The sequence below is a fragment of the Thamnophis elegans genome, chromosome 7 (genome assembly GCF_009769535.1).
Source record: "Thamnophis elegans isolate rThaEle1 chromosome 7, rThaEle1.pri, whole genome shotgun sequence".
Classification (NCBI taxonomy): Eukaryota; Metazoa; Chordata; class Lepidosauria; order Squamata; family Colubridae; genus Thamnophis; species Thamnophis elegans.
The window spans coordinates 61386102-61413398 of NC_045547.1; the positions used below are offsets into that span (position 1 = coordinate 61386102).

Genomic DNA, 27297 nt, shown 5'->3' on the forward strand with positions numbered 1-27297 from the left:
TTGTCCTACACTCCCTTTCCTTTTTGACTGTAAGCCGCCCTGAGTCCCCTCAGGGAAAAGGGCGGCCTATAAATGTCTAATAAATACAAATACAAATACAGTCGCAAGTCGAGGAACTACCTGTAACAAGTCAGTTAACACAATCAGAAGAATGTCTACCACTTTTACTGCTCCAAATCCACAAGTTCTTAGGGATTTGGAAGTCCTTCCCAGTATACTAGCACAAAGGATGTATTTATTCATTTCAATGAGACACAGGCAAAAATTAATCTAGATGATAACCTCTTCGTTCATAGAACAGGATGTTATTCCCAATAGAAATGTAGCATCACTACTAGTTTTGAATATATGGATAATATTAATAATTCCTACCTTCTGGACAGGGTTGTTGTTATTTTAAATCTATAATCACTTTTCCAAAGATTTCAGGAATACAATAAACCTATTATACTTTCTCATGCAATCTAGCATACAGTTGAAATCAAGAAAAAATTCCAGCCTATAAAAAAAATCAAGACTGGCTCTTATTTCTCAGTATTAAAAGCCCATATTATTCCAGCAATAGTGTAGTTTAACTTGTATAAGACATCTCCTAAACAGTTATCCTGATTTTTCTTCCTGTACCGCTTCAAGAAACCAAAGAGTCAGTAATAATTGTGTCTTTTAAATAATCTTCTTTTGCTTTGGGAACAGCAGATATTACACAGTAAGGAACAAATTGAACATAAGCAGTGCCCTGCTGGATCAGACCTCAGGCCCATCTTATCCAGCAGCCTGTTCTCACAGTGACCAACTAACTGTGCAAGTCTCCCAGTAGCCTCCCAGCAAATGGTTTTCAGAAGCAGTCACACTACCATCAAGGCTAATAGTTATTGATCCACATGGCTTTCATGAATCGATCAAAACCTTTTTTTAAAGCCAGTCAAGCTGATAATAAGCACCACATCTGATTCAGGCTATGTTGCTTGCTAAGACTGACAATGCCTCACACAAAGAATTTGCCTTCAAACCAAGTATGATTTAAGTGTTCCATCATGTGCATCTTCTTTAAATACTGAATTGTCTACTGTATAATGATGCGCCTCAATGCTGGAATCAAGTGTTGGAGGCTTTTCCATTTACATTGTTACTTGCTTTATTCAATTTTCTTTTAATAAGCATGATTTGCAAAGGATCATAACTTAATGTCAATACTTTAACTTCTGACTCCAGGGAATTCTCGTTTAATGACCCTCTTAGAAATTGGCAACTGCTGCTAAGCGAAGCGGTCCTTAATTGGGAAATCAATGCTCAGTGTGCTTTCCAGCTAGAAAGAGACAATACTATACTTACGGTAGTTACACACTTTCAGTTTGTGCTTGTCTTCTAACCATTCCTCTGGCCTTTGGAATGCTCAAGTGCTTGCTTACTGTCTTGTTCACATTGAAAGCAATGTGACTACCCCAGAGTCTAGGCCTGGGAGCCGTGGGTGTGCTACACAAACATCTTATAGTACTCAATTGAAATCTCTTCTTTTTTCCCCACTCTGTGATGGTGAGGGGTGAAGAGAGAAAAAGCAAGCAATTTCTGAAGGTAATATTAAGGAGATTCTCAGTCATCCAGTTCATGGTTGTCCAAAGGGTGCTTTTTTCAAGAGGCAATTAGACTTTCTGGTTTTTCTTTGAAATCGTTTCACTTCCCACCGAAGAAGCTTCTTCAGCTCTGACGGATGGTGGGAAATGGAAGGATTTATACTTCTTGAAGACAGCTGATCATTTGCATTATTTTAGCAAGTCATTAAGGCCACATGGAGGTTTATCTGTGTCATCAGGGTCACCTGAGTGGTGCAAATGGGTGTGGAGACTTTTTGGAATTGATGAAAGGACTGTGTGGTAGACGGGAGATAGATGCTGTCGTATCCCCACCATCACCTCTGATGAGGCCATCATTGTCAAAATTGAACAGCCCTCTCTCAGGTGAGCCTGACGACACAGATAAACCTCCAGGTGGTTTTAACAACTTGCTAAAATAATGCAAATGAGTATGTCTGCAAGAAGTATAAATCCTTCCCTTTCCCACCATCCAGTCAGAACTGAAGAAGCTTCTTGGATGAGAAGCAAAACATCTTCAAACAAAAACCAGAAAGTCGAGTTGCCTTCTGTAGTCTTTTCTTTCCCTGACCCTTACCTACTACCAGTGTATGATCACATTTCTTTCAACACATAAAAGAGCAAATCCCTTTCTCTCTTGAAAGGTCTCAAATGATTGTAAATGTACAAGAAAGTTATTTTCATCACTATTGCAACTTGAATGATTGGTAAGCAAGGAATACCTGGATTTTATTCTATTAATTTAATACATCATGTTTTTAAAATTACTGTTTTATCTCAAATGAGCTGTAAAGTACCCAGATACTTCAAGTGGAGACTTGATTAAAATTCAAATATAACTAGTCCTCATTTAGCAACTCACTCATTTAGTGACTGTTTGAAGTTATACAATGATGAAAATGTAATCTTACAACCAGTCCTTATATTTCTGACTTTACAGGTCTGTAAAGCAAAGAATCTGAATTAAGATCATAAGCACAGTCAGGATTTCATTTAGCAACCCTTTCACTTCATGACCAAGTTGCTGGTCCCAATTGTGGTCATTAAACAAGGATAATCTGTACCTGATGCAGTGGCATTTTGGAGGGGTCAAAAAAACCCCAATGCATCCTATTTTATTGTCTTCCCCTCACCAATATATTGCTGAACAAATACTGAACACATAATAACTGAAACTTGTTACAACCAAAGGTATAATTTGGATTCACCTTTCCCAACCTCTTCTCCCGATGTTTTGGTTTCCCAAATTTTCTGAAAGTATCATTTTGGCTGGAAATTCTGAGAGTTACTATTCTGACATATCTGGAGAAGGTTAGTTAGCTTATTTCTTTTTTGAGATCTTCACTAGCAAAAAAAGAAAAAGATTAAAGCTTAACACACAGTTCAAAACCAGTATATCTAGTATCTATTTTTAATAGGTATAACGTTACTTTTAACACAGAAAGTACCAGGTTCACCCTTTCAGAGATAAAGTAAATATGAATTACTGACAAATTCTATTTTACATTTATGAATTGCATAGAACAAACATCTTGCCATTCTCCATACATTCTGGATACAACTCATTAATAATTTGTTATCTACAAATTTTCACTGCAAGTCTGAAACTGATACATATTTATGGGGTTCACAAAGAAACTTATAGCAGTTACCCTCTGAGTATTTCATACCAGTAAAAGAGCTGTTAACACTCACCCTTCCTAGCTCTTTATCTTCAAGTGCCAGGACCCCTGTGCTTTCTGTAAAAAGTTTCACTTTGACGACAGGCCGAGGATGGGTTGTGGTAAAATCCCCTTGGGTTCCCCATCTGTAACAACAACAAAATTTTGACATTCATAATCCAAGCCCATTAAGGGTAAGTGGCACTCTGGGTTTCAATAAACCAATGCAGGATTTTCACCTCCCTACAGATGTATTGAGTAGAAATCTATATCTAAACATTATGTTTTGAGAGTGGCAGAGGCTTAAGGATTTTTCAGACATTAGTTTTGTAATTAAAAACCATTCAATGTGGCAGATGGCATGATGAAAGATTAATTACACACCGAGTATACAACAAAAAGTGGATAGATTTGTGTAAATTATTTGGGATAAATTTGAAATTTTCCCATTAGAATAGACTAAAGATATGAACACCAATCGTGTTAAAGATGTTTTTCAAATATTCTGCAGCTGTCTAGTACAATGTTGTGAGTTGCACCTAATGCGGTGTTGATGAACCCATGACACACGTCAAAGGTGACCACACACCATGCCACTTCTGCTGACACGCAAGTCCTCTAAGGCAGGGGTCTCCAACCTTGTCAACTTTAAGCCTGGTGGACTTCAACTCCCAGAATTCCCCAGGCTGGGGAATTCTGGGAGTTGAAGTCCACCAGGCTTAAAGTTGACAAGGTTGGAGACCCCTGCTCTAAGGCCTCTGAAAATCTAGCTCTCATTATCACATAATTTTCTGAGGCTGGACAAGCCCAGGGAGAGCAGGGCCCAGTCATTGCAAGGCCTCTATAAAAAAACCACACAGGAATGGGGCATGCTTTCCCGCCTTGTTGGGACACTGCGAAGCCACGTAATGGCATTCTCTCATTCAGCATTTCAACAGCTACAACCCGAAAATAGATCGTCATTAATAGCATTTCATCAGTTACAGCCTGAAAATAGTTTTCTTTTTAAAGACTTGTTTTGATAGAGCCCAGTCACCGTCACTGGTAGTGACTTTCCTTTTGCTTGTCTCAGAAAACAAAGGAGAGTCTTCCGTAAAACAATTGCCATCTGCTGGGAGCTAGAAGCTTTTTTCTTTTCTGTGGCACCTTCTGCCCCGAGACCTCCATTCTCCTGGCCTTCTGTGAAGCTTTGAAGACCTGGCTTTTCCCTCAAGGACTGAGGATAGATGACTGCACATTAGAAGTTTGACTCGGTGCCAGTGTCTTTTTTTTCATTTTTAATGTTTTAATCTGTTTAGCTTTACAGTTTTAATAAAAAAATAAATGAATATGTAACCACTTTTCAAAAACCTTGCCGAGAAAAACTGCGGGGACATGTCTAGGCACTCTCCAAGAATTGGAGATGATTGAACAGAAGAAAAAAAAGAATCCAAATAACTCCTGTATCGCCAAAGCAGTCATCATCTGAAACATGTTGCTGATATTATCCTGCACTTTATTCCTACATCCTAGTAATTTAGCTCTGCAACTTGATAGCAATAGCACTTAGACTTATATACCATTTCACAGTGCTTTACAGTCCTCTCTAAGAGGCTTACAGAGTCAGCATATTGCCCCCAACAATCTGGGTCCTCATTTTACCGACCTTGGAAGGGTGGAAGGCTGAGAGAACCTTGAGTAGGAGAGAATCGAACTGCCGAACTGCAGTAGCAGAAGTAGCCTGCATTCTAACCACTGAGCCACCACGGCTCATATGTGAGGGCCATGGAGGATGGACTTTGTAATACTCAAAACATGGTTTTTATAGTACTGTTGCATTGGCTAATTAACATGGGTTTTCTTGTATTTTAAATTTGCTTTTTAATTGTACAGCTAATAATTTCCCATAAACCTCAACCATAAAGAAAAGGTCTCTCTTTCAGAAGCCAGGAGAGCATTCAAGACATTTTAGATAACAGTTTCGTTTTAAGCTATTCTCAAGCCTCCATGAACAAAAAATAATAATAGTCAAGCCAACCTTGGGAAGTGCTGAGAATGTATGTTACACAAACCCGTTTTTCCTTTGCAAATATTTCTTTGCTGTTTTCTATGGCTATGCTCACATACTTCAATTCTTGTGATGAAACTGGACAGATGACTGTTTCTAAACCAATCAACTTCTGCCCTGAAGTTCTTTGTTGGCATAACTATAAAAATAAATGTAAGCCATTTTCCCCGTTCCCCCTTTTCATAGAGAAACTCTACTTTATCAGCGTATGCAAGGCAAGAATGGTTAGAATATGAAAGTTCTGTCAAAGAGGAAGATGACTGGTGGAATTGGCTTATCAGCTGGCTACCCAATTTTGCATGGCCCCAAAACTTTTTTATTACTCTTGTGTTAATTATAACACAGTTTTTTTGTTGTGCTTACTGGCAATGTTTATCCACCATTATTAGTTGTTGTAAGGATTTGATCCCAAAGACTAAGTTATTGGATGATTCCTCTCAGTCAAAGCTTTAAAAAGACTCAAAGGTGGGAAATGAAGGACTCAGGTTGGAATTAGGAAAGTTTGTTAAAGAAATTGCTGACACAGAAAGTTGCAGCTGTGATGAGCATAACAATGGTGGGACATTACTGCCTAGCAACCAGAAAATTACAAGTAAGAAGGATACACAATGTGCTAAGGCACGTAGATATATAAACTTTATAACCTTTAGCTCAGTGTTTCTCAACCTTGGCAACTTGAAGATGTCCGGACTTCAACTCCCAGAATTCCCCAGCCAGCTGGCTGGGGAATTCTGGGAGTTGAAGTCCAGACATCTTCAAGTTGCCAAGGTTGAAAAACACTGCTCTAGCTTATTATAATACTGGTAGTAAAAGACACATCTCTTTTGATAAGAAAGTTTATTAACATAAACATGCAATGTATGAAGAAGAAGGGTAAAGTAGAAGAATCTAATCAAAAGAAAGGTGTCAAGGAACCAATGTGTGATTCTTAGGGTATTAACTTCCTTAATCATAACCTTATAAATTTGTGTTTGTGCATTTTTCTAGTTCTTGGCCCCTTTAGCTGCTGAGGCTCTTTTTCTGGAGTACTCCAATAAAAGAAGCTGGAAAAGCCATTCCTCGTATCTGGTGGTCTTTATTGGCTTTGATGCTAGGCTAAAACCCATTTTGGGTACAACACATGTATAGTTAAAGTTTTCTATTGCAGTAGAACTTCATGGCTGTCCAGTGTATACTTTAGGAAAATGCTGGGGTGGGGTGGGGGGAAATATGGAGAATATGATACAAATTGTTGTTGTTCCTTCATGTCAGTGTTGATGCCTGGACAACTTGCTGCAGTTTTCTTGACAAGGTGTCATAAATGGTTTGCTACTGCTTCCTTTCAGGAGCTCAGAGACAGTGACTGACTCCAAGGTTAGGCATAATGCCTAAGCCGGGATAGAACTCACAGCCTCTTGGTTTATAGTCTGGTTTCTTAACTACTTGCACTAAATAAGTAACAACTGCTATAACTAACATTGAAAACAAATTACTTTATGAAAAGACAAGCTTCTATGTACGTATTTTGTATGTAAATACTATGGGCATAATTATGTTTTCCATAATTTGCAACCTTCCTTAAAGACAGTAATTAACAAATGGTATCAACGTCATAAAATTTGACTCATGGAAGAGTCATCTAAATAGCAAATTTCTTCTTTAAGAGGTCTCAATGACACAGAATTAAGTCTATTTTATATTAGCATATGCAATGTTTTCTTATGTATCAAGCTTGTCTGCAACTGTTCCAGAAAGCATTTATGTGTTTTTCAGATTACTAGTTTTGATTTCCCCCCCAAAGCATTTAACCATCTGTGAACTATCATAATATGCATTTATTCTGTTGCAAGGGTTGGGTGCCTGAGCGACAAAATACTGCCATCTCTTCTTACACAAGGATGAAGCAATTACAACATGTCAATCACTGCAGATTTAATTCTAATAAAGTTCTGAGATGATGCTGAGAAAAAAAGACAGGGAATGCAAGGAAAAGAAAAAATTGGTGGAGAAGGAATAAAGCTTATTTAGGATGGTTTTCTGAAAGAGATAGGAGGGAGGGTTTTCTGACAGGAGGGAGAATATACAAACACAAAACATAGCGAATCTACATATTCTTAATATAATAGATAGATGCATAAACTGAACTGGCATCCAACTTAATGAAGCTAGGCTATTTTCGTGACTCTTATCACCAAAACATTGCTGTTTTGAAATAAGCCCAACATCATCTACTTTTCTTGAATCCATTTCGTTAAATAGTCAAATTCTATGATGCAAATGTTTATAGCATGATGCAGAGTTAAATTGGAAACAGATATTCTCTTCGCTTCTATTTACCACAAGGATTATTAAGGCCAGTTTCTATTTCTTCTGCTTCACTGTGGTACACTGAAAAGTGTATTTGTGCAGTATATTCCTTGTGGTGTTTTTAGCTACACTGATCAATAGGAGACACTATGTGACCAGTTTTATTGTAGTGAGGCTCATCAGATATGTGTAGTAGTTGTTATACCTTGGGGTATAATACCCCATTATACAGGTAGAACATCTATAGGGAATACGATCTGGAATTTCATTGTGATGTTCAAATAGGACAAAACCAGTCACATGGTGTTTCCTGGAGGTCAATGTAACAGAAAACAAAAAAACAGATATCTCTATTTCTGTGCTTTGAGAGTTCAAGGGAAGGCGGACTGTATATACAATTCTAACAATTTCTATATAAACCTCTCTGCAATGACTAAGCATCTGGATCTAGATACCTCCTAAACTAATGCCCTGTATATAGTCAACTGAAATGAAAAGGCCCATGAATTCAATTCTCAGTAGGGGGTTTGAACCTCACAGAATAACAAGTTTCCTATAGTAGGTAGGTATGCAACATTAGGATTGCATTAAACAAAGGACAAAAATTAGACAACAAGGAGGATGGACATTATGAGATGGGATAGATCATAGCATACCTCCAAGGCAGAGCTAAAAATTCCATTTCTTTTCTGAATGTGAAGCCAAAATTCAATAGTAGACTTAAGAAGTGCTCTAAGATGTGTGTCATAAAATAGAATATTGGTTTGGAAGATACTCATGCTGTATATTTATTAAATGAAAGAGTTTTGGCTTGAAGTATAATAACAAGTCTCATAAGCATCATGCTATAGATACTAGAAACATTCTCTCTCTCTCTCTCTCTCTCCCTCTCTCTCTCTCCCTCCCTCTCTCTCTCTCTCTATGCATGCATGCATGCATGCATGCCAGGGGTGGGTTCCTGCCAGTTCTAACCCCTTCAGTAAAAGAGGTTCCACAAATCTACCGTGCCATTTAGAACTGGTTCCAACTCCTATCCCCCGCCCATCCGCACCATGCTTGCCCCGCCCGCCGCTCACTGATTGGCTGGCTCACCAATTCCCCCCCCACCTCTAAGAGTCCTATCTAAACCATAAAGTTTTAAGCTGCCAAGTTTTAACATCCCTGGGGTTTTTTTTCTACAGGATTAGGGGTGCAAGGGTCTTGTAACTTGACAGCTTTAAAACTTGCACAGTTCAATGCCAGAGTTCCTAAGCCAACATGACTGGAAGAGGAATTCTGGGAGTTGAAGTCCACAAGTCTTAAAGCTGTCAAGTTTGAACACCCCTGGGTTTTTTTTCTAAAGGGTTAGGGGTGCAAGGGTCTTGTAACCTGTGTGCTTCAAATGCCAGAGTTTCTGAACCAACATTTTGGTTGCTAAGCAAGAGCGTTTTTAAGTGAGTTTCACCACATTTTACAAGTTGGTTATGCCCACACAGTCACATGGCTGGCAAGCCACTCTCACAAAGCAGGCCACACTTACAGAAGAGGTTCAAAAATTTTTTGAAACCCACCACTGATACATACATACGTGCGTACGTACGTACATACATACATATAAAACCACTACACAGTTTTGTTGAGATATTGTAATGCATACAACAATTTAATATTTCAAATGTTATTTACTTATGTTCTCCACAATAATACAAATCTAACAGCTGCAGTGTTTATTGTAGTAATTTTATTTTAGTGACATCTGCAAACACTGTGTTGACCAGGATAACTTGATTCAGCAAAGATTGAAAAAAATATCCAAACTACTAAAATCAGTGTTAAGTAAGATTCTCTAGCTTTTTCATAGTACTGTGGGATTTATATTGGATTAGGAATCTGAAATTTTATTTTTATACAGAATGAAATAAGGAGAGGAATAAACATTGTGAACTGAGAACTGAAGTGTAAGAGCAACATGTAGGCATATCCTTATCTGCCCAGATATTGAAGGGGACATTCCAGAACATTAGAACTGAGAACTTTTCTCAAGGCTAGAGGCTGATGTACAGGTAGTCATCCAGTTATGACCAGTCACTTAATGATCATCTGAAGCTACAATGGACCTCTTTGGGGATACTTATGTCCTGGTTTTAAATTTCTAACAGTTGCCTCTCCTCAGATCACATACCATTTGCAGCATCCCCCAGTCAAATGACTGCATTTTATATTGGCATTTACTTCTAGTTTTTGGCAAAACTACCCGATAGCAAAACATGGGTTTGCTTAATGACCATGCCATTCACCTAGCAACCACAATATATGCTTAGTGACAGCCGAAAAAAGATGATAAAATAAGGGCGGCCATGTGAGTGACCAATTTACGGTCATCACAAGTTACGACCATTATGGATAGGCTCCATTATGGCCATAACGTGAAAACTATCTATAGAGGAACAGTAACAAAGCTTTGAAGAAGATAGATGCCAGCTCTTTAAGGGTACAAGAGGTCAGGAAATAGGTATTAGAACTCTTATTTTATTGATACACTGCAGGCTATAATAATCTTGATAGCCCGACAGCATTTCTCTTTCCCCACTCTTAAACTAAAGAGACAAAGCAGAACGATCTTGAATTCCTTTCTTACACTCTCTGGATTTCCTGGGTTAAATCCAAGTCATTTTCCTCATGGTTTCTGCCTACAGATAGTCCTCAACGTATGACCACAATTGAGCCAAAATTCTGTTGCTAATTGAGACAGTTATTAAGTGAGTTTTACTCTGTTTTGTGATCTTTCTTGGCAGGGTTGTTAAGTGAATTACTGCAGTTGTTAAGTTACGAGCATGGTTGTTAAGTAAATTTGGCTTCCTCATTGACTTTGCTTGTCAGACGGTTGCAAAAGGTGATCACAAGACCCTGGGACACCACAACCATCATAAAAATGAAGTAGTTGCCAAGCACCCAAATTTTGATCACATGACCAGACAGTGGTGGAAAAATATACAGTACTCATAAATCTATATACTATTAAAACTCTCATTCCTGTAACTTTTAACTGGCAAAACATTGCATCGTAGGGCAACAAATTATTTAGCCTCAAATTGGCTAAGTTAAAAAATGACTCCAAACTCTGGGATCCCTAACTCCAAATGAAACAAAATTTGGGAAAGTTATGGCAGGAAGGGAGGAGAGGGAGGAACAGGGAGGAAGGGATGGAGGAATGAAGAGGAACACATTCCTCCTCTGCTCCCCCTGCATGCCTTCCCTGACCTGCTCAGCACCTCTTGGGCGTCCCTATATACCCCCTGTGCCCCTTCCCTGACTCATGCAGTACCTCATGCTCATGCCTCAATCATCCCTGATTCACATCATTCATTGCATACCTTTCCTGACCCATGTAGCACCTCTTCTGGACCCCTATGCACCCTATCGGACCCACTTGATATCTCTTACATGCACCCTTCCCCACCCACATGGCACACCTTGTGCACCCATGTATCACTCCCACCCTCTACTTTCATGCACTCCTTGCTTCCTCCCCACCTGGCAGTTGCCACTTATTCCCTGGTGTTCTTAGACTTGCAACTTTCTACTGGCTTCTCCACAAACTATTGAGAAGCCAGCAAGAATTTTACAGAGGGAGGGGGGGAGGAGGAAGGAAGGGAGGGAGGGAGGGAGGGAGGGAGGAAGGAAGGAAGGAAGGAAGGAAGGAAGGAAGGAAGGGAGGAATTGAAATTGTTTTAACAAAATGTAGCTTATTGCATTTACATTTTTGTTAAAATTAATTTTTCACTCACAAATATAGTCTACTGATCTACACATTTTGATTTTTGAGCAGCCTGGTGCATTCCTCTGGATATGGAATACCACACTCAACACAGCCCAATGTTGAAGTGTGCTGAATTATGGAATCAACAGAATAGTTTCAAAGCAACTAGCTACTTAGATGTACTTATTGTACATAATTATTTTAAAAAGCTTTTCTACTATTATACTTTAATATTTTACTCCCGGTTATTCTCAAGGGCACAATTAAGAGGAGTTTTTATGTGAAGAAGTTATATCTTGGAAAGTTATGCTTAGGTTACATTTTTGCCTACACTTTACTATACTGTATTTTCTACAGAGACTGTAGACAATAGCCATAATAACAAGCAGCATGTGCTGGTACCCAACATCTCATGGAACCTCTAACCAAATAAACACAGACACATACGGTAACTCAGCCTGCAAATCAAAGTTTGGTTGCACTACGTGAATATTTAAATTTTTTTTAAAAAGCTTGTCTACTGTCTGTAACTTTACTTATTGCATTAAATCTCTATAAATTATTAATATTTGTGACATTGGTTAGTGACCATAATACTAAAGTTTTGGTTCACCTCTGATATACATCAGTGAGTATCAATGAACCAAATTCTCTAACAAATGCCATTCTCTGCTTAAAAACTTGCACCACCTAGCATATTTTCAGGAAGACTGGAATCAATCTTAAAAAGTTTAGCTTAGGGAAACAACCTATAAAACTCTGTATATTCCATATTGAAATATAGAAAGTTCCATATGGTGCACGTTTCCCAGTATTTTTTAAAAATACAAACAGTAAGAACAGCAACAAACCCTTGAGTGGATGGGGATAAATACAGGATAAATCCAGTCTCTATTAATTATTTTACCAAATGTTACCACACAGAAGTTTTAAATACGCAAGCACTTTTGCATAATTCTGTTATCCTACTCTGACATTCATTAAGCACTTGCCAAATGTTGCAGCCTTCATCATCATTCATGATAAAATATTTATGAGAAAGAAAATTAAAATGGTTTAAAAATCCAGTGGGCATTCCAGTGCTCAAGCTCTATTTTATTCCAGAATGACAGAGTTAATAATGGAGAATAAAATGCTCAAGACTAGCTGTACAAGGAGATGGGAATCCCTGTTGTTTGAAAGCAACAGACTGATGCATTGCTCCATGAGCTCAACTTCAATGAAAGTGTTCTCCTAACTGAGAGTGGAGAGAAAAGGTCACTATCATATGCTGGTGGCCTTTTGAAACCTTAAAAAAGCAGAAAACTGCTGGGAAGGTGACATAAAAGTATTTCACACACTTTTAGAAAGCTTTAATATGGCTGAAATTGAAAAGAGCCAAACAGCCTTATTTTAAGAAGAATCCTCAGCAAAACAACAACAGTAGAGTGTTTCTGAAATATATTTGCCTGCTAGATATGTTTTGTATGTCCAATTTTAAAAGAGATCATGGATCATATTTATACTCTAGCAAAGGAGACACAATATAGATTATTATTTTTTTTTAAAGAACCAGTCCAACTAATATGATACAGGGCAATCAGATGTGTCTGTTACTCCTTATATTTTTCACAATCTAGCATGTCAGTTTCAATAATATTATTTTAACTATATAATCTTCATAATAATCACAGGGCTGTCTTAACACATGGACCTGATGGGCACTTGCCCGTGGGCCTATTAATCTCTGTATGTTAACCCTTCAATGTACCTTGTATCATATACATACAGCAACTGTATGGTTTACCGAGTATTATTGTGTTTTTCAAGCCTCGTGTCTTGTTCAAATGTTTATCAAGTTGATTAGTTGTTGCTGCACAGCATGTTTCAACACCAATTTTGTTGATGTGCCAATAAAATAAATATATGTTTAATTTTATCAACCATTTACACTACTTTGCCCAGGGCCCATAATGTTGTTAAGACTGCCCTGAATAATCATACCATATAATAAACAAAGTTGTTTGTTGAGATTAAATTTAGCTAATATGATGAGCTGCCTATAATGAATCTTAGAAGACCAGTCTCATTCAAAAAGAGCCACTTTGGTCTAGGATTAAAGTACCAGGCTAGAAACCAGAGTTTTATGAGCCACGGTGGCGCAGTGGTTAGAATGCAGTACTGCAGGCTACTTCTGCTGATCACCGGCTGCCAGCAGTTTGGCAGATTGAATCTCACCAGGCTCATGGTTGAGTCAGCCGTCCATCTTTCCGAGGTTAGTAAAATGAGGATCTAGATTGTTGGGGGCAATATGCTAATTCTGTAACCCACAGAGAGGGCTGTAAAGCACTATGAAGCGGTATATGTCTAAGTACTATTGCTATTGCTAAATTCTAGTCCTGCCTCAGGTATGAAAGCCAAGTGGGCAACTCTGGGACAATCATTCCCTCTCAGCCAAATCCACCTCACAGGGCTGTTTTGCAGAAAATAGGAGGAGGAAGAATTAGTTTGTGACTTCATTGCTTTGGATTATTTATAAAAATGATAAAGGCAGGATATAAATAAATAAATAAATCTGCATGATCCTGATTCTCACTTTAACGCCACTTTAGGAAAAGTAAGATTTACTGTTTTTTTCATAGATTTTCAGTATAAATCCTCATTGGCATTAGAAATGATTGCAAGAGATTTGTGAGGCATGATTCCTGTTCAAAATGTCAACTTCTTTTATTAAAGGTCATGATATTCATAGTTTACTTATATCAACAGTTTTGCAACCTGCATTTCTCTGCACCATCTCTAACAGCACCAGAAGCCATAGCCTTAGGCTGTTCTTATGCACGGACACAATGTGTGAGTAAGGAAGCCATCTATGAATGCCACTTACTACATTCTCAGGTGAACCCAATCCACCATGGATGCCCAGTGAAAGCAAATATAGATTCCTACAACTTCAGTGCTGTAGTGCAAAAGCCCACAAGTCTTCTCTTTAGGGGAAAAAGAGAAGTGAACAAACCAGGGGTGGGTTTCGGCTTCTTCTACTGCTGGTTCACTCAGGGATGCACTTTGGGTGCGCTATGCACGCTTGATGCGCTATGTGTACATGTGCAGTAGGTAAAAATGCTTCTGGGCAGGCGCAGAAGCAAAAAACAAGATGGCGCTGCCATAGGCATCGGCGATAAAACCGGTTTGGGGACATGGCCGGCTGAGTTACTACCTACTCAGCCGAACCGGTCTGAATTGGTAGGAACCCACCTCTGGAACAAACATTGAAGTCCAATTTTTCTTTTCAACAGCTCAGATCTATTAGGCCAACCTTTCAAAAGATCAGGCAATATTCCTGTGTATGGAAAGGAAAATCATTTTTCCTGTCCACATTATCTAGCAGCTTATGGTTCCTCTTATCAGTTATTTCATATTTTCAGTCCAAATGGATGAACAAGAGGAGAGAAGGGAATATGAGAAAGATACATTCTTTTTTTTTTCTTAAATGATCCAGATCAAGAGAGCTGCACATTTCTTAAACAAAAATGTTAATGTTTTATTGTGGCATGGAAAGCTAGTAACTGGTACTCTGAAATTTTAAATTATACATTGCAGTTAAGGCACTATGCTGGCAAGCATGCTGAAAAAGAATAAAAAAAAATTCACCACCATTTTGCTGTTCCAAGGACAGGCAACCTACATGAACTCTCAGAATGCCAACATCATGCTACTAGAATTCAGTGGTATAATGGCTGATTTTGTTTCACCTCTGGTGTGAATTTTTTGAATGACAGTGGCAAAACGCTCCCATTCCCAGCCTAACCCTCCCCCCCTTGCTATGCCAATCAAATGCCTTTTAAAATACAAGTAGTGATGGGACAATACATCACAGCCCCCTCATCCCATAGTTACCTGCTTCTGAGCTACCTGATTTATTGATCAGCTCTTCCTACATTTCTGTTCCTTTTCCCCTTTCTTTCCCTCTAATTACAGATAGTCCTTGACTTATGACTGGTTGTTTACTGACAATTAAGAGTTATGATGGAACCCCCCCCCCCCCAAAAGGTAATTAGGATCTGGATTCAAAGTTTCAGTGGCCACCCCATCAGTCACGTGATTGCATTTTGGGCATTTGGAAACCAGATGTTTGCAGCATGCCAGCGTCATGGACCATGATTTATGGTTTCTGGAAAAAATGCCCGTTGCACACAATGGTTCAGTTAACGACAGCAGATTCACTTAGCAATTGCTACAAAAAATGTCATAAAATCAGATGAGTCACAGGATGATGCACTGAATAATCAGAATGGCTTAGGGTGGTAATTCTGGGTTCAATTAGAGCTGTAAGTTGAGGACTACCTGTACTCCCTTTTTTCTTTATTACACTGGTTTCATTTTCACCATCCTATCTTTCTTTGTTAAGTTTTTCTTGCTTTTCCCTCTCTTTTGCTTCTGTTTTTTTAAACGTGTCATTCATAGAGAATGTCCCTATCTTTAGCAATTAAGAAACTAAAGCAATAATCCACATCTGTACACAGATGTGCAGATGACACCTATTGCTACCACTCTTACATATTGGATGTGGACATTCATACAAATCACAGTTTGAGATCATTTCTCTTCCTATTCACAATACCAGTGATGGCTAACCTTTTTGGCTCTGAGTGCCAAAAGCGTGTGTGTATGCACCCATAATGCTATGCGCATGCGCACCCCGCATGCACCCAATCCCTGGGCATGTGTGTATGACCCCCATGCGTGACCTTCCCCCCTGCACATGCATGCACGTCTCCCGCATTTGCCCTGCATGCATGGCAGAGACCCAAAAATCAGCTGGTCGGCAGAAGGCCCACACGCATGCGTAGTGGAACTGAGCTGGTGCGATGGCTCATGTCCCCACAGAGAGGGCTCTGAGCGCCACTTGTGGCATGTGTACCATAGGTTCACCACCATGGCCCTATACTTTCACAGCTTCTCATTCCTTGAGATGAGATATTACTCTTTAAGGTCTTTGTATGCCTTTAAATGCTTCTTGGGCTAATGTCATTATTCAATACTGAGATGTCTTTAATTGTGCAATGTATACAATAAAGATGAAATGTTTTCCAACACTGTATTATATACTTTGTTAATTGCTTTTCATTTTAATATTTGTTTTGTTCTGTTTCCAAAAATTGCAGTACGGTATGGTTGTATTCAACAATTACTAAATTGATAATTACAGTTTCCCTTCCAATGCAATTTCTTGATATCTGTTGCATTTAAGAAAATCTGTGTTTTATGATGAACTATGACCAAAATAAATGTGCTGTTTTAAGACAGTACTACAATATTTTAAACATTTAGCAGTTTACTGTCTTCCTCACTATTGTTTTCCAATTATATTGTACAAATTTTAATTGGCTCTGAACATATTATTGCCACTCAGTGGGGGGGGGGGGGGGAAGCAGAAATGCATGAATCTGAGACTTTGTGTGTGTATATGTGGTCTAAATGGTTTAGTTCTGCATACCGTACTTCCTGCACTGTAGGTTCCATTTTTGAAATAGTAAAAAAAAAAAGAAAGAAGTTTCAAAGTACAAATTTATTTAGAGAGAGGAAAAGACACCTTGTCATATTTGCATGCTTATATTACTTTCAAATGGAGTTTTAAACTTGTTTAGCAAATGTCAAGTTCATGGTTGGTCTACAAGGAATTTCGTGACTACAATGTTCAAAACAGCATCTCATAGCACACATTAAAGAGCAGGAGACACTGTTGGTAGTATGTCTTAAAACAGATCTACAAAAGATTCTGAGTGAGGTTTTAACAGAAGGGAAAGGCTTTTGAAGAAAGTATATCACCCCAGAGGCCAATCAAATGAATCAGAAGCACAATTAATTAACTTCCTATGTGTCATCTTTGGAATGAGAGTTCCCTCCTGGAGTCATTTTTTTTGTGCATCCTCCAAAAATGAGTTGAAAGAAGATCCAAGAGAAAGCCAACCACGTCCCATAATCTTCAACAGAGACTTCACTGAATGAGTTGGATATTATGCGAATTATAACTCACTTATTTGTAGGACTCCAGATTGAAGAAAGTTGTCATATAATAAATTTTATTAGTATTAATTTATGGAATTTTAATTTTAAGCTATGTGTACAAGTTGAATCTCAGCCAAGCAAAGCACGTCTGACTGAATGAATACATTTATGAAGATCCATCCAGCAACAGAAAACAAAACAAAAAAAAGGCAGAAAGGAAGAAAAAATATTACACATGAAAACCAATCATTTCATCTTCATTATATTTTACCACACGTAGCTTTTAAAATGTAAGTTCCAAACAGAACGCTTCCACATTGAGATACCCCAATTTCATTAAACCTGATCAAAAAGAGTTCAAGGCAGCATACATTTGAACTGAAAACATTACCAATGAATTGATCAAATATTGTCAAATAGATCAATAATATTATCACCCAGCTAGATAGAAGCACTTACCTGACCTTGACTAATCTTGAAAAGGTAAACAGGGTTGGCCTTAGTTTTTATTTGAAAAAGAGGCCACCAGAAAATCCCAGGTTGAAGATTAGACTGGGGAATTGACAAAACTTATGGAAGTAGGCAACACCAAACATCTTACTTATTACATGCACTGTCTATAAAGCAATTGGGGATTGTAAGATTTAACTTATTTTACTCAAATAAGTAAATTTGGGGAAATAGCCTATTAAGTAAATGAAGAATAATCATGATAAATTATGATTCATCCACCTTATTGTGTTTTTAGAGAATAAAATTAAAATGTAATTCTAGAAGGAATGACTAAACAAGATGTGTTTTGCTGTCTTGGTTTCTATGTAGTCATACATTGAGTGGAATGAAATGAAATAAATAAGGACACCAACAATATTGGACTTCACCCTACAATGTTGCCTTACTCTTGTTCCCAATCCATGTGTTATAGAGTCTTAAGTATTTATCAATGACAAACATTTTCAAGTAGTATTTTCTCCTCCATTATTCTGACATCATCCAAGGGCAGCTCCAAGCTATGTAAAATCTTTTATACATTGCCACTTGTTATGATGGAGGACAAGTAGGGTGACAGTGTCTATAAAGTGGCATTTATTGGCCATTTCAAGTTGGGGTGAGCATCAATGTCATCCATGCAGGGTTTGTGTGTGTGTTTCAAAACATTAAGAGGGTTCCACAGCAATATGACAAAACCTGCCTCATTGTTCATATGAGCAACATAGACACATTCACAAAAGAGGCAGGGTTTTGCTAATTCTGTTAAGGTAATCATCTTAATTGTATTCCTCCTGTAGATGCTGATGTTGGACATGTCTACTTTCCTCTGTTCCCCTATCAGGCCTTTTCTGCAACCCTTCTGCTATTAACTCTTAGAAGAGATGTGCCAATCAGGCCACCAGTGACCCATTACTTCTGCAAATGAATGACTTGTTACTTTTTGCTAATCTTTACTTCCATAAAGATAAATCCAAATTTAGAGCAAATTTTCCCATGAGACTGAAGGAATCCGCCTTATGAAAAAAGGGAGAAAACCCCATCATTTGAAAATCTTACTGTGGTCTTGAAGCTTCAGCTTGGTCTGTTTGAAGTTTCTCTCCTCCTTCTACTTCCATTGTACAGTAAACAATACGGCTTGGAGCTAGAGACTTTAAGCCTTGAACTTCCATTATAACAATCTGTACAAGAAAAAACCCAGTAAATGTGCATTGGCATAACAGTTTGAAAGATATACTCAGAACACAGAAGGCAATGTTACCATTGACTAAAAATGTAGGTCTCACTCAGATATATAAAAATGTAAGCTTATTGTCCCTTTATACAGTTCATTGATCATCTTCTTCCTTGCAACTTTGGATTAACCTTTAAAATATATTGATGGTTTTAAACATTGAAGAAGAAAATTACTAAACGTTGGAGACAAACAAGTATGCTCTATATTCATGTGTACAGAGCAACCGTCATACTAAGCCTCAGGCTGCGTTTTAAAAATCCAAAAATCCTATATGTAGCAGCTCATACTACATTAGGGTTATATTTGTCAGTAAATATATTGCAATGTATAATAAATTATTATAATATTTTAGGATGTAAAGACTACTGTGTTTCCCCAAAAATAAGACAGGATCTTATTTTCTTTTGAGCCCGAAAATAAGCACTTGGCCTTATTTTCAGGGAGGTCTTATTATTTTTGAGGTGCAGGAGACAGTGAGCGTGGTTACCTCATGGCTGCTGCTGTGTTGCAATGTTTTCGGGGAAGGCTTATTTTAGCACATGTGCTCAAAAGCCCAATTGGGCCTATTAACCCGGGGAGGTCTTATTTTCAGGGAACAGGGTCTGTTCACCAACAGACTATAAATATTGAGAGTGTAATTGTGGATGCTTTTGGATATGACTAGTGGCCACAAAGCTCTAAATGTATCTTTTTGTACAAATATTACTCACCAGCAAGGGAGGAACAATGCTAAGATAAATAAACAAATTCTTAGTTTGAATCCAAGAAAAACATATGAAGAAACTAGTAATATTTCAAATATATTAAAAACACTGTATCTACATCTAATCTGATACATAGCAACTGAGTATTAGTATAAACTACTGCATACCCAACTATTGTAAGACTTACCTTGATCTGAGCATAGAACTGTGAACGTTCACATATTAAAATAACACTCATCTCAAGTGCAAATCTGAATTGATTCCAAGATACCTGGAAGTAGCTAGGGGAAACTTAATCTTTAATTGACACCAGAATGCTGCTACAACTGGTGGTCAAAATTCCAAAATTCCATTTATTCATATTGCTGGGAAGAATTATGAGCACAGTTGAGGTGCTAATCTCATGTCTAACCAGAGACATATAAAAATATTTTCACACCATTAAACCCAGGATGTTAAAGGCCCTCCATATCAACATCTAATTGCCCAAAGTTCCACTTCTAAGTTGAATGTAGTGTTGAAATGTATGTCACATGCTGCCTTAGTGGCTTGCCACTTTAGAAATTGAAATTATTGCCCTTGAAGACAACAAATTAAATTATGACTGTGAAGGTGATTGTTCCTCAACTCAAATTCTTTAAACTGTAATCAATATCATCATGCTATTGGGAAACCATTGTTTTCTTGACTACAGAAATGTGCATTGTGGCCAGGTCAACTTGCAGAGAGATTTCCCTGATTAGAAAAAGGCATAGTATCATTTTGTTTTCCTATGAAATGGGAGAAAAAGGAGAAACCGAACATCTTGGAAAATGTTTTTGCAAGGAAAGACTTCTTTTAAACAGTTTTTCAAAAACCTCCAGAAAATTTAGTTCACTTACTACATGTTAGCAATTTCTGTATACTTTGAAATTAAGTAAGTTAAATTCATCTTTTCCAGTTATGAAAAGATAAATTGGCCAGAGTGCTTCTAGACCTTCAGGTTCTAGAAATATTCTATGAGTTTTCCACTGCCAGAAAGCCACACAACATGTAATACAGGCAGCCAGTTCTCAGCATTTTATTTTAAACTTAATACTTTTCTCTAAAATTCTACTGGCATTGTAGTACTGGGAATCTAAATTGAAGCACATCTTCAAAGATTAGGAAGGAAAATAGTTCAACAGATAAAAATAATTTGGAGAATACTGGCTTAAAATGACACCTTGGTTGCACAAATAGACGCATAATAATATCTTTTAAAAACAATTCTGGCTTTCTCATTTATAAAAGACTCGCATGTCTATTCAACCTTTCTTTTTCTTTTTCTAAAAAAGATAATCCTATGATAAAGATATATACGTATCTCTATTGAGCTGTAGAACACATACAAACACACACACACACACTCACACATACACACACTCTCACACAAACAAACATGCATGCAAACCTACATATATACCAATTATATATGCTCTCTCAGGACTAACCAGTTAGGAGCAAAACACATAAAAGAGGAGAGACCTGTTCCCTGGTAACTTTTTTGATTTTAATTCCGAGCAGGGGTGGGCTGCTATGGGTTTGTCCGGGTTCGAGAGAAGGAGTCTCCACGCAGTTCATTTTGGATGCGAGGTAAGTGCAGGACCTGCATGGAGGTTTGGGGAGGGGGGAAAACGGGCCTCCCGGAAGGCCTCCGGAGCCTGGGTGACGAAGTTTTCGCCCTCACAGAGGCTTGAAGAAAGCCTCTGGAGCCTGGGGAAGGTGAAAACACCCCCTCCTGCCTTGGTGCAGCAGGCTGACTAGGCCACGCCCACCCAGCAATCAAACAGAGAACCCGCTGCTGAAATTTTTGAAGCTCACCCCTGATTCTGAGTAATTCATCTTGTCACACTGCTAGGTTGTGAAACAGTGTGGATACCCTTAGAGCAGTAATGGTGAACCTTTTGTGGCTCATGTGCCAAACGCGGGGGGCGGACAGGGAGGTCATGCCGGGTGTACCACACCCATAATGCTATGTGCACAACCCCAGGGTGCATGCATGCACGACCAGCGCCCCCCATTTTTGGTGTGCTTTTTTCACCCTCCCCAGGATCTAGAGGCTTTATAGGAGCCTGAAGAGGGTGAATACAGCCCCCCCCCAAAGGCCCTCTGGAGGCTTTGGGAGCTTCCCTGAAGCTTCTGGAGCGTGAAAAAACGGGAGTTCAGGAACGGACTTCCGGTTTGCTTGTAGGGCAGGTTTTAGCCCTCCAGAGCCTTCATGGGCCTTCAGGAGGCTTCCATGAAGGCTCCGGAGGGCAAATGCGTCAGGAGGACGCAACACTCAGGAGGGCAAATAAATGACTTTATGAGCAACCCGAAAGTCCGGTTTGCTCGTAGGATCATTTTTTGCCCTCCGGAGCCTTCAGGGAAGCCTCCTAAAGACTCTTGAATGCTTGGGAGGGCTAAAACCGGCCCTACGAGCAACTCAGAAGTAATAATACAATACAATAGTAGAGTTGGAAGTGACCTTGGAGGTCTTCTAGTCCAAACCCCTGCCTAGGCAGGAAACCCTATAACATTCCAGACAAATGGCTATCCAACATCTTCTTAAAGACTTCCAGTGTTGGGGAATTCACAACTTCTGGAGGCAAGTTGTTCCACTGATTAATTGTTCTAACTATCAGGAAATTTCTCCTCAGTTCTAAGTTGCTACTCTCCTTGATTAGTTTCCACCCATTGCTTGTTGTTCTATCCTCAGGTGCCTTGGAAAATAGTTTGATTTCCTCTTCTTTGTGGCAACCCCTGAAATATTGGAACACTGCTATAATGTCTCCGCTAATCCTTCTTTCTATTAAACTAGACATACCCAGTTCCTGCAACCGTTCTTCATATGTTTTAGTCTCCAGTCCCGTAATCATCTTTGTTGCTCTTCTCTGCACTCTTTCTCAAGTCTCCACATCTTTTCTACATCGTGGTGACCAAAACTGAATGCAGTAATCCAAGTGTGGCCTTACCACTTAACACTTCATGTGATCTTGATTCTATCCCTCTGCTTTATGCAGCCTAGAACTGTGTTGGCTTTTTTTGGCAGCTGCTGCACACTTCTGGCTCATATTTAAATGGTTGTCCACTAGGACTCCAAGATCCCTTTCACAGTTACTACTGTTGAGCAAGGTACCACCTATACTGTACCTGTGCATTTTGTTTTTGTTGCCTAAATGTAGAATCTTATTCTTTTCACCATTGAATTTCATTTTATTAGATAGTGCCCAATGTTAAAGTTTGTCAAGATCCTTCTGTATCTTTAGCCTATCTTCTGGAGTGTTGGCTATTCCTGCCAGCTTGGTGTCATCTGCAAATTTGATGAGTTCCCCATTTATTCTCTCATCCAAATCATTGATGAAGATGTTAAAAGTCCTGGGCCAAAAACAGAGCCTTGGGGTACTCCACTGCATACTTCCCTCCATGAAGATGCAGTTCCATTGAGGACTACACGTTGAGTGCGGTTGGTCAGCCAGTTACAAATCCATCTGGTGGTGATGCTGACTAACCCACATTCTTCTATTTTATCTAGTAGTAGGTTATGGTCTACCTTATCAAATGCCTTACTGAAGTCCAAGTAAACTATATCAACGGCATTCCTCTGGTCCACTAATTTTGTCACATTACAAAGAATGCAATAAGATTAGTCTGGCATGATCTGTTTTTGACAAACCCATGTTGGTTTTTGGCTATTACTTTGTTTGCTTCTAGGTGTTCGCTAATTTGTTGCTTGATTATCTTTTCCAGAATCTTTCCTGGTATTGAGGTCAGGCTGATAGGTCTGTAGTTTCCTGGATCTGTTTCCCCCCCCTTTTTTGAAGATGGGAACCACATCAGCTCTTTTCCAGTCCTCTGGTAGTTCCCTGGTGCTCCAGGATCTCTGAAAGATATAGTTCAGTGGTTCTGAGATCTCGTCTGCCAGTTCCTTCAGACCTCTGGGATGTAATCCATCCGGTTCGGGTGATTTGAACTCGTCTAGGGTAGACAGGTGCTCACTTACCATTTTATTCCCTATTTCAACTTGTGTTCCTAATCAGATTTTTGTGGTGCTGTTTTTGATAGATTGGACTGTTTTATCCCTTGGTGTAAAGACAGATGCAAAACATGAGTTAAATAACTCTGCTTTCTCCCTGTTGCTTGTCACATTCTTGCCACTTTCTCCCAGCAATGGACCAATTGTTTCATTAACTTTTTCCCTGTTTTTAACATGTTGGAAGAAGCTTTTTTTGTTATTTTGTACTTTTGTGGCAAGCCTTTCTTCATTGTGAACCTTAGCTTTCCTCACTTCAACTTTACATGCTCGGGCTATTTACTGATATTCTGCCTTAGTTATGTCTCCCTCTTTCCACTTTTTATACTTATCTTTGTTGTCTTTCAATTTGTCAGAGAGTTCTTTATGCAGCCAGCTGGTTTCTTTTGGGAACTGTTACTTTTCTTCTTCATTGGTATTGTGCTAGACTGGGCTTTTGTAATCTCAGTTTTAAAAATTTTCCAAGCTTCTTGAGTTGTTTTCCCCTTGAGGATTCTCATCCATGGAATTTTTCCCAAGCTCTCTCTAGGTTTATTGAAATTAGCTCTCTTAAAGTCCAAGACTCTAATTTCACTTTGTTCTACTACTTGTGTTTGCATAATGTTGAATTCCAATATTGCATGGTCATTTGCCCCCAGGGTTCCTGTGGCTTCAACACCTTCTATCATTTCCTCTCTGTTAGTGAGAATTAAGTCCAATATGGCTGATCCCCTTGTTCCCTTCTCTACTTTTTGGGAAACAAAGTTGTCTGCTAAGTTTGTTAGGAACCTCTTGGATCTTCCACTTAGTGCAGAGTTTATTTCCCAGTTGATGTCAGGGTAGTTAAAAAACCCTACTACTATTGTGGTGTGCTTCCTACATACCTTAGTTAGCTGACTAGCAAAAAGTTCATCTACTTCCTCTGCTTGTTTGGGTGGCCTGTAGTATAGACCTATGGCAATGTCATTTCCCCCCCTCCACCAACTTTTAATATTGACCCAAATGCATTCAAGATAGTTCTCATCATTGTTGTGCTCTATTTCTGTAGAGAGGTAATTATTTCTTATATATAGTGCAACTCCACCTCCTCTTTTATTTGGTCTATTTCTTTTAAATAATTTAAATCCTTCTAGCTGTATGTTGCATTTGTCGGTTTCATTCCACCAAGTTTCTGTAATGGCAACAATATCGTATCTGCCATCTTTTAATTGAATTTCTAATTCGTTCTGTTTATTCCTGTGACTTCCTGTTTGCTCATAGGGGCATTTTTTTTGGCCTCCGGAGCCTTCAGGAAGCCTCCTGAAGGCTCCAGAGGGCTAAAACCGGCCCTACGAGCAAACTAGAAGTATGTTTCCAAATTTCTGGTTTGCCCATATGGCCAGTTTTTCACACTCCGGAGGCTTCAGGGAAGCTCCTGAAACCTCCAGAGAGTGAAAAATGGCCTCAAAAGAAGGCCGAAGTCAGCTGGCCAGCACACGCATGCCAGCTGACAGGGCAACACCTCACATGCCCAGACAAATGGCTCTGCGTGCCACCTGTGGCATGCGTGCCATAGGTTCGCCATCATGGCCTTAGAGTGATGCCAATGTCTGCCCAAGAAATATGGTGCTGTCTTCTTTATGAAACATTCCGGACTGAATTCTATTCTTGACTGAACATCACTTTTAATGTCTGTAGCTCATTTAGCGTCCGACACCATTTACTTTGATTCACAAATAGCTTGTGAACCTATTTCAGAATTATGAACTGTAAAACAGTTTATTTTTGCAGCATAATATAGAAGTACTCAAGAAAACGGCATGTGAATTTGGCCCACAAATCTGTTTACTCAAACTGCGAACAGAGTGACAAAGGAGGCAATTGCTTTATAGAACTAAATCCCATTACTACAAAATAATCTTTGTTCCTCTTTAAAAAAAAAAACCATTCCTGCTGGAGTTGGAGCTAGTGGCCTACCCTTCACTTTCAGCAGTAGTGATTTTATTCTCTTGAAAAGCGTAATGGAGGTGACAAGTTGAATAAAAAAAGAAATATTTGTTAAACTTTTTCTCATGTTAACAGAAGAATGCAACTTTGCACTTGTATTATCTTTGAACAATAAGCAAAGCATAATGAAGATGCTATAATTTTATAACCAACACACATATATGTAAAAGTTCAGTGAAAATATCAAGAATTTAAATCAGGAATAGGAAAAGACTATGTTTCAGATTTCTGGGGCAGTTATTCAAGCCTTTTTTAAAGGGTGTATGTGAAGCAATGAGAAATCATATGTCCCTGTTACAAAACATATTTTTGTGAAGTTTATTCTCTGGTAACATTGTACTGCTAACCAGGGGATACAAAACCTTTGCCAGACCAATTTTCGAATACAGCTTGGCTATGTCGGATATACAATGTGGAATCCACATTGTATATCCGACATTAATACAATCAAGTGGGTCCAGAGGTATTTCATGAGAAGAATACTCTACTCCTCTTGCTCGCAATAGAATCCCTTACGCACTAGGCTCGAAATTTTGGGCTTGGACAACCTGGAACTATGCTGACTATGGTCTGACCTAAGTACAGTACACAAAATTGTCTGCTACAATGTCTTACCTATCAATGACTACTTCAGCTTCAACCTCAATAATACATGGGCAAACAATAGATACAAACTCAAGGTAAATTGCTCCAAACTCAATTGCAGAAAATATGATTTCAGCAACAGAGTGGTCAATGCCTGAAATGCTCTACCTGACTCCGTTGTTACATCCTGAAATCCCCACAGCTTCAACTTTAAACTGCCTACTGTGGACCTCACCCCAATCCTAAGAAGCCCATAAAGGGGGCGTGCATAAGTGCACCAGCGTGCCTACCATTCCTGTCCTACTGTCCTCATTTATTTGTACTCATTTCCTTTGTTCATGTCCATGTTTATATTTATACCTGTTATCTTGTACATGTTTGACAAATTAAATAAATAAATAAAAATAAAGAAAGAAAAGAAAGGCTAGTATTAAAGCAAAAATCTAGAGGTCCTAGACTTTAAACTGAAATGCAAGTCCAGAGAGCGTGGTTTTAGTACACAGAGTTGTACTGGCCTTCAAAAGCATTAGCAGCATTCAGAAGTGCATTGTTGACAGGCATAATTTTCTTTTCACTTCCTCTGAATCCCAAATTCAAGAGATGTGTAAGGATTGCCATATTTATCAAAGGAGACAAGAAATGGTCATAATAGTAAACAAAATTGTGCGTCCCTGCACAATAGGAAGAGGATTTAGTTTTGTTTTCATGCTAATGTACAAATGTTCCATACTTATTATATCTACCCAGAGTAGTAGCAATCTGAAGGACTGTTATTTCTGAATAGGTCCTAAGATAATAGATAATAAAAAGAAGCAAAGTGAAATAATTTAAACAAAATTCAGCATCTGGTCCAACAATCTTCATCACTTTTCTCTTGTGTTAAGACAATTACCATGCCTTAGAAAAGGTTAACATGACTTCAACATAAAGGATGATCTATTCAAATGAGATTAACCTGACATTAAAGGCATTAA

General features: G+C 38.6%; 1 protein-coding gene across 9 annotated transcripts in view; it reads right to left on the bottom strand.

Annotated features, from left to right (window-relative positions):
- Positions 1-27297, bottom strand: part of CADPS2 (calcium dependent secretion activator 2) — a 387307-nt gene that overhangs the window by 215037 nt on the left and 144973 nt on the right. For all 9 annotated transcript variants that reach the window (XM_032220716.1, XM_032220714.1, XM_032220712.1 and 6 more), the window contains 2 exons: positions 18859-18980; positions 3285-3396 (listed from right to left, as the gene is read on the bottom strand). In XM_032220716.1, coding sequence (XP_032076607.1) covers positions 3285-3396; positions 18859-18980 — 234 coding nt within the window. The remainder of the gene's footprint in view (positions 1-3284; positions 3397-18858; positions 18981-27297) is intronic.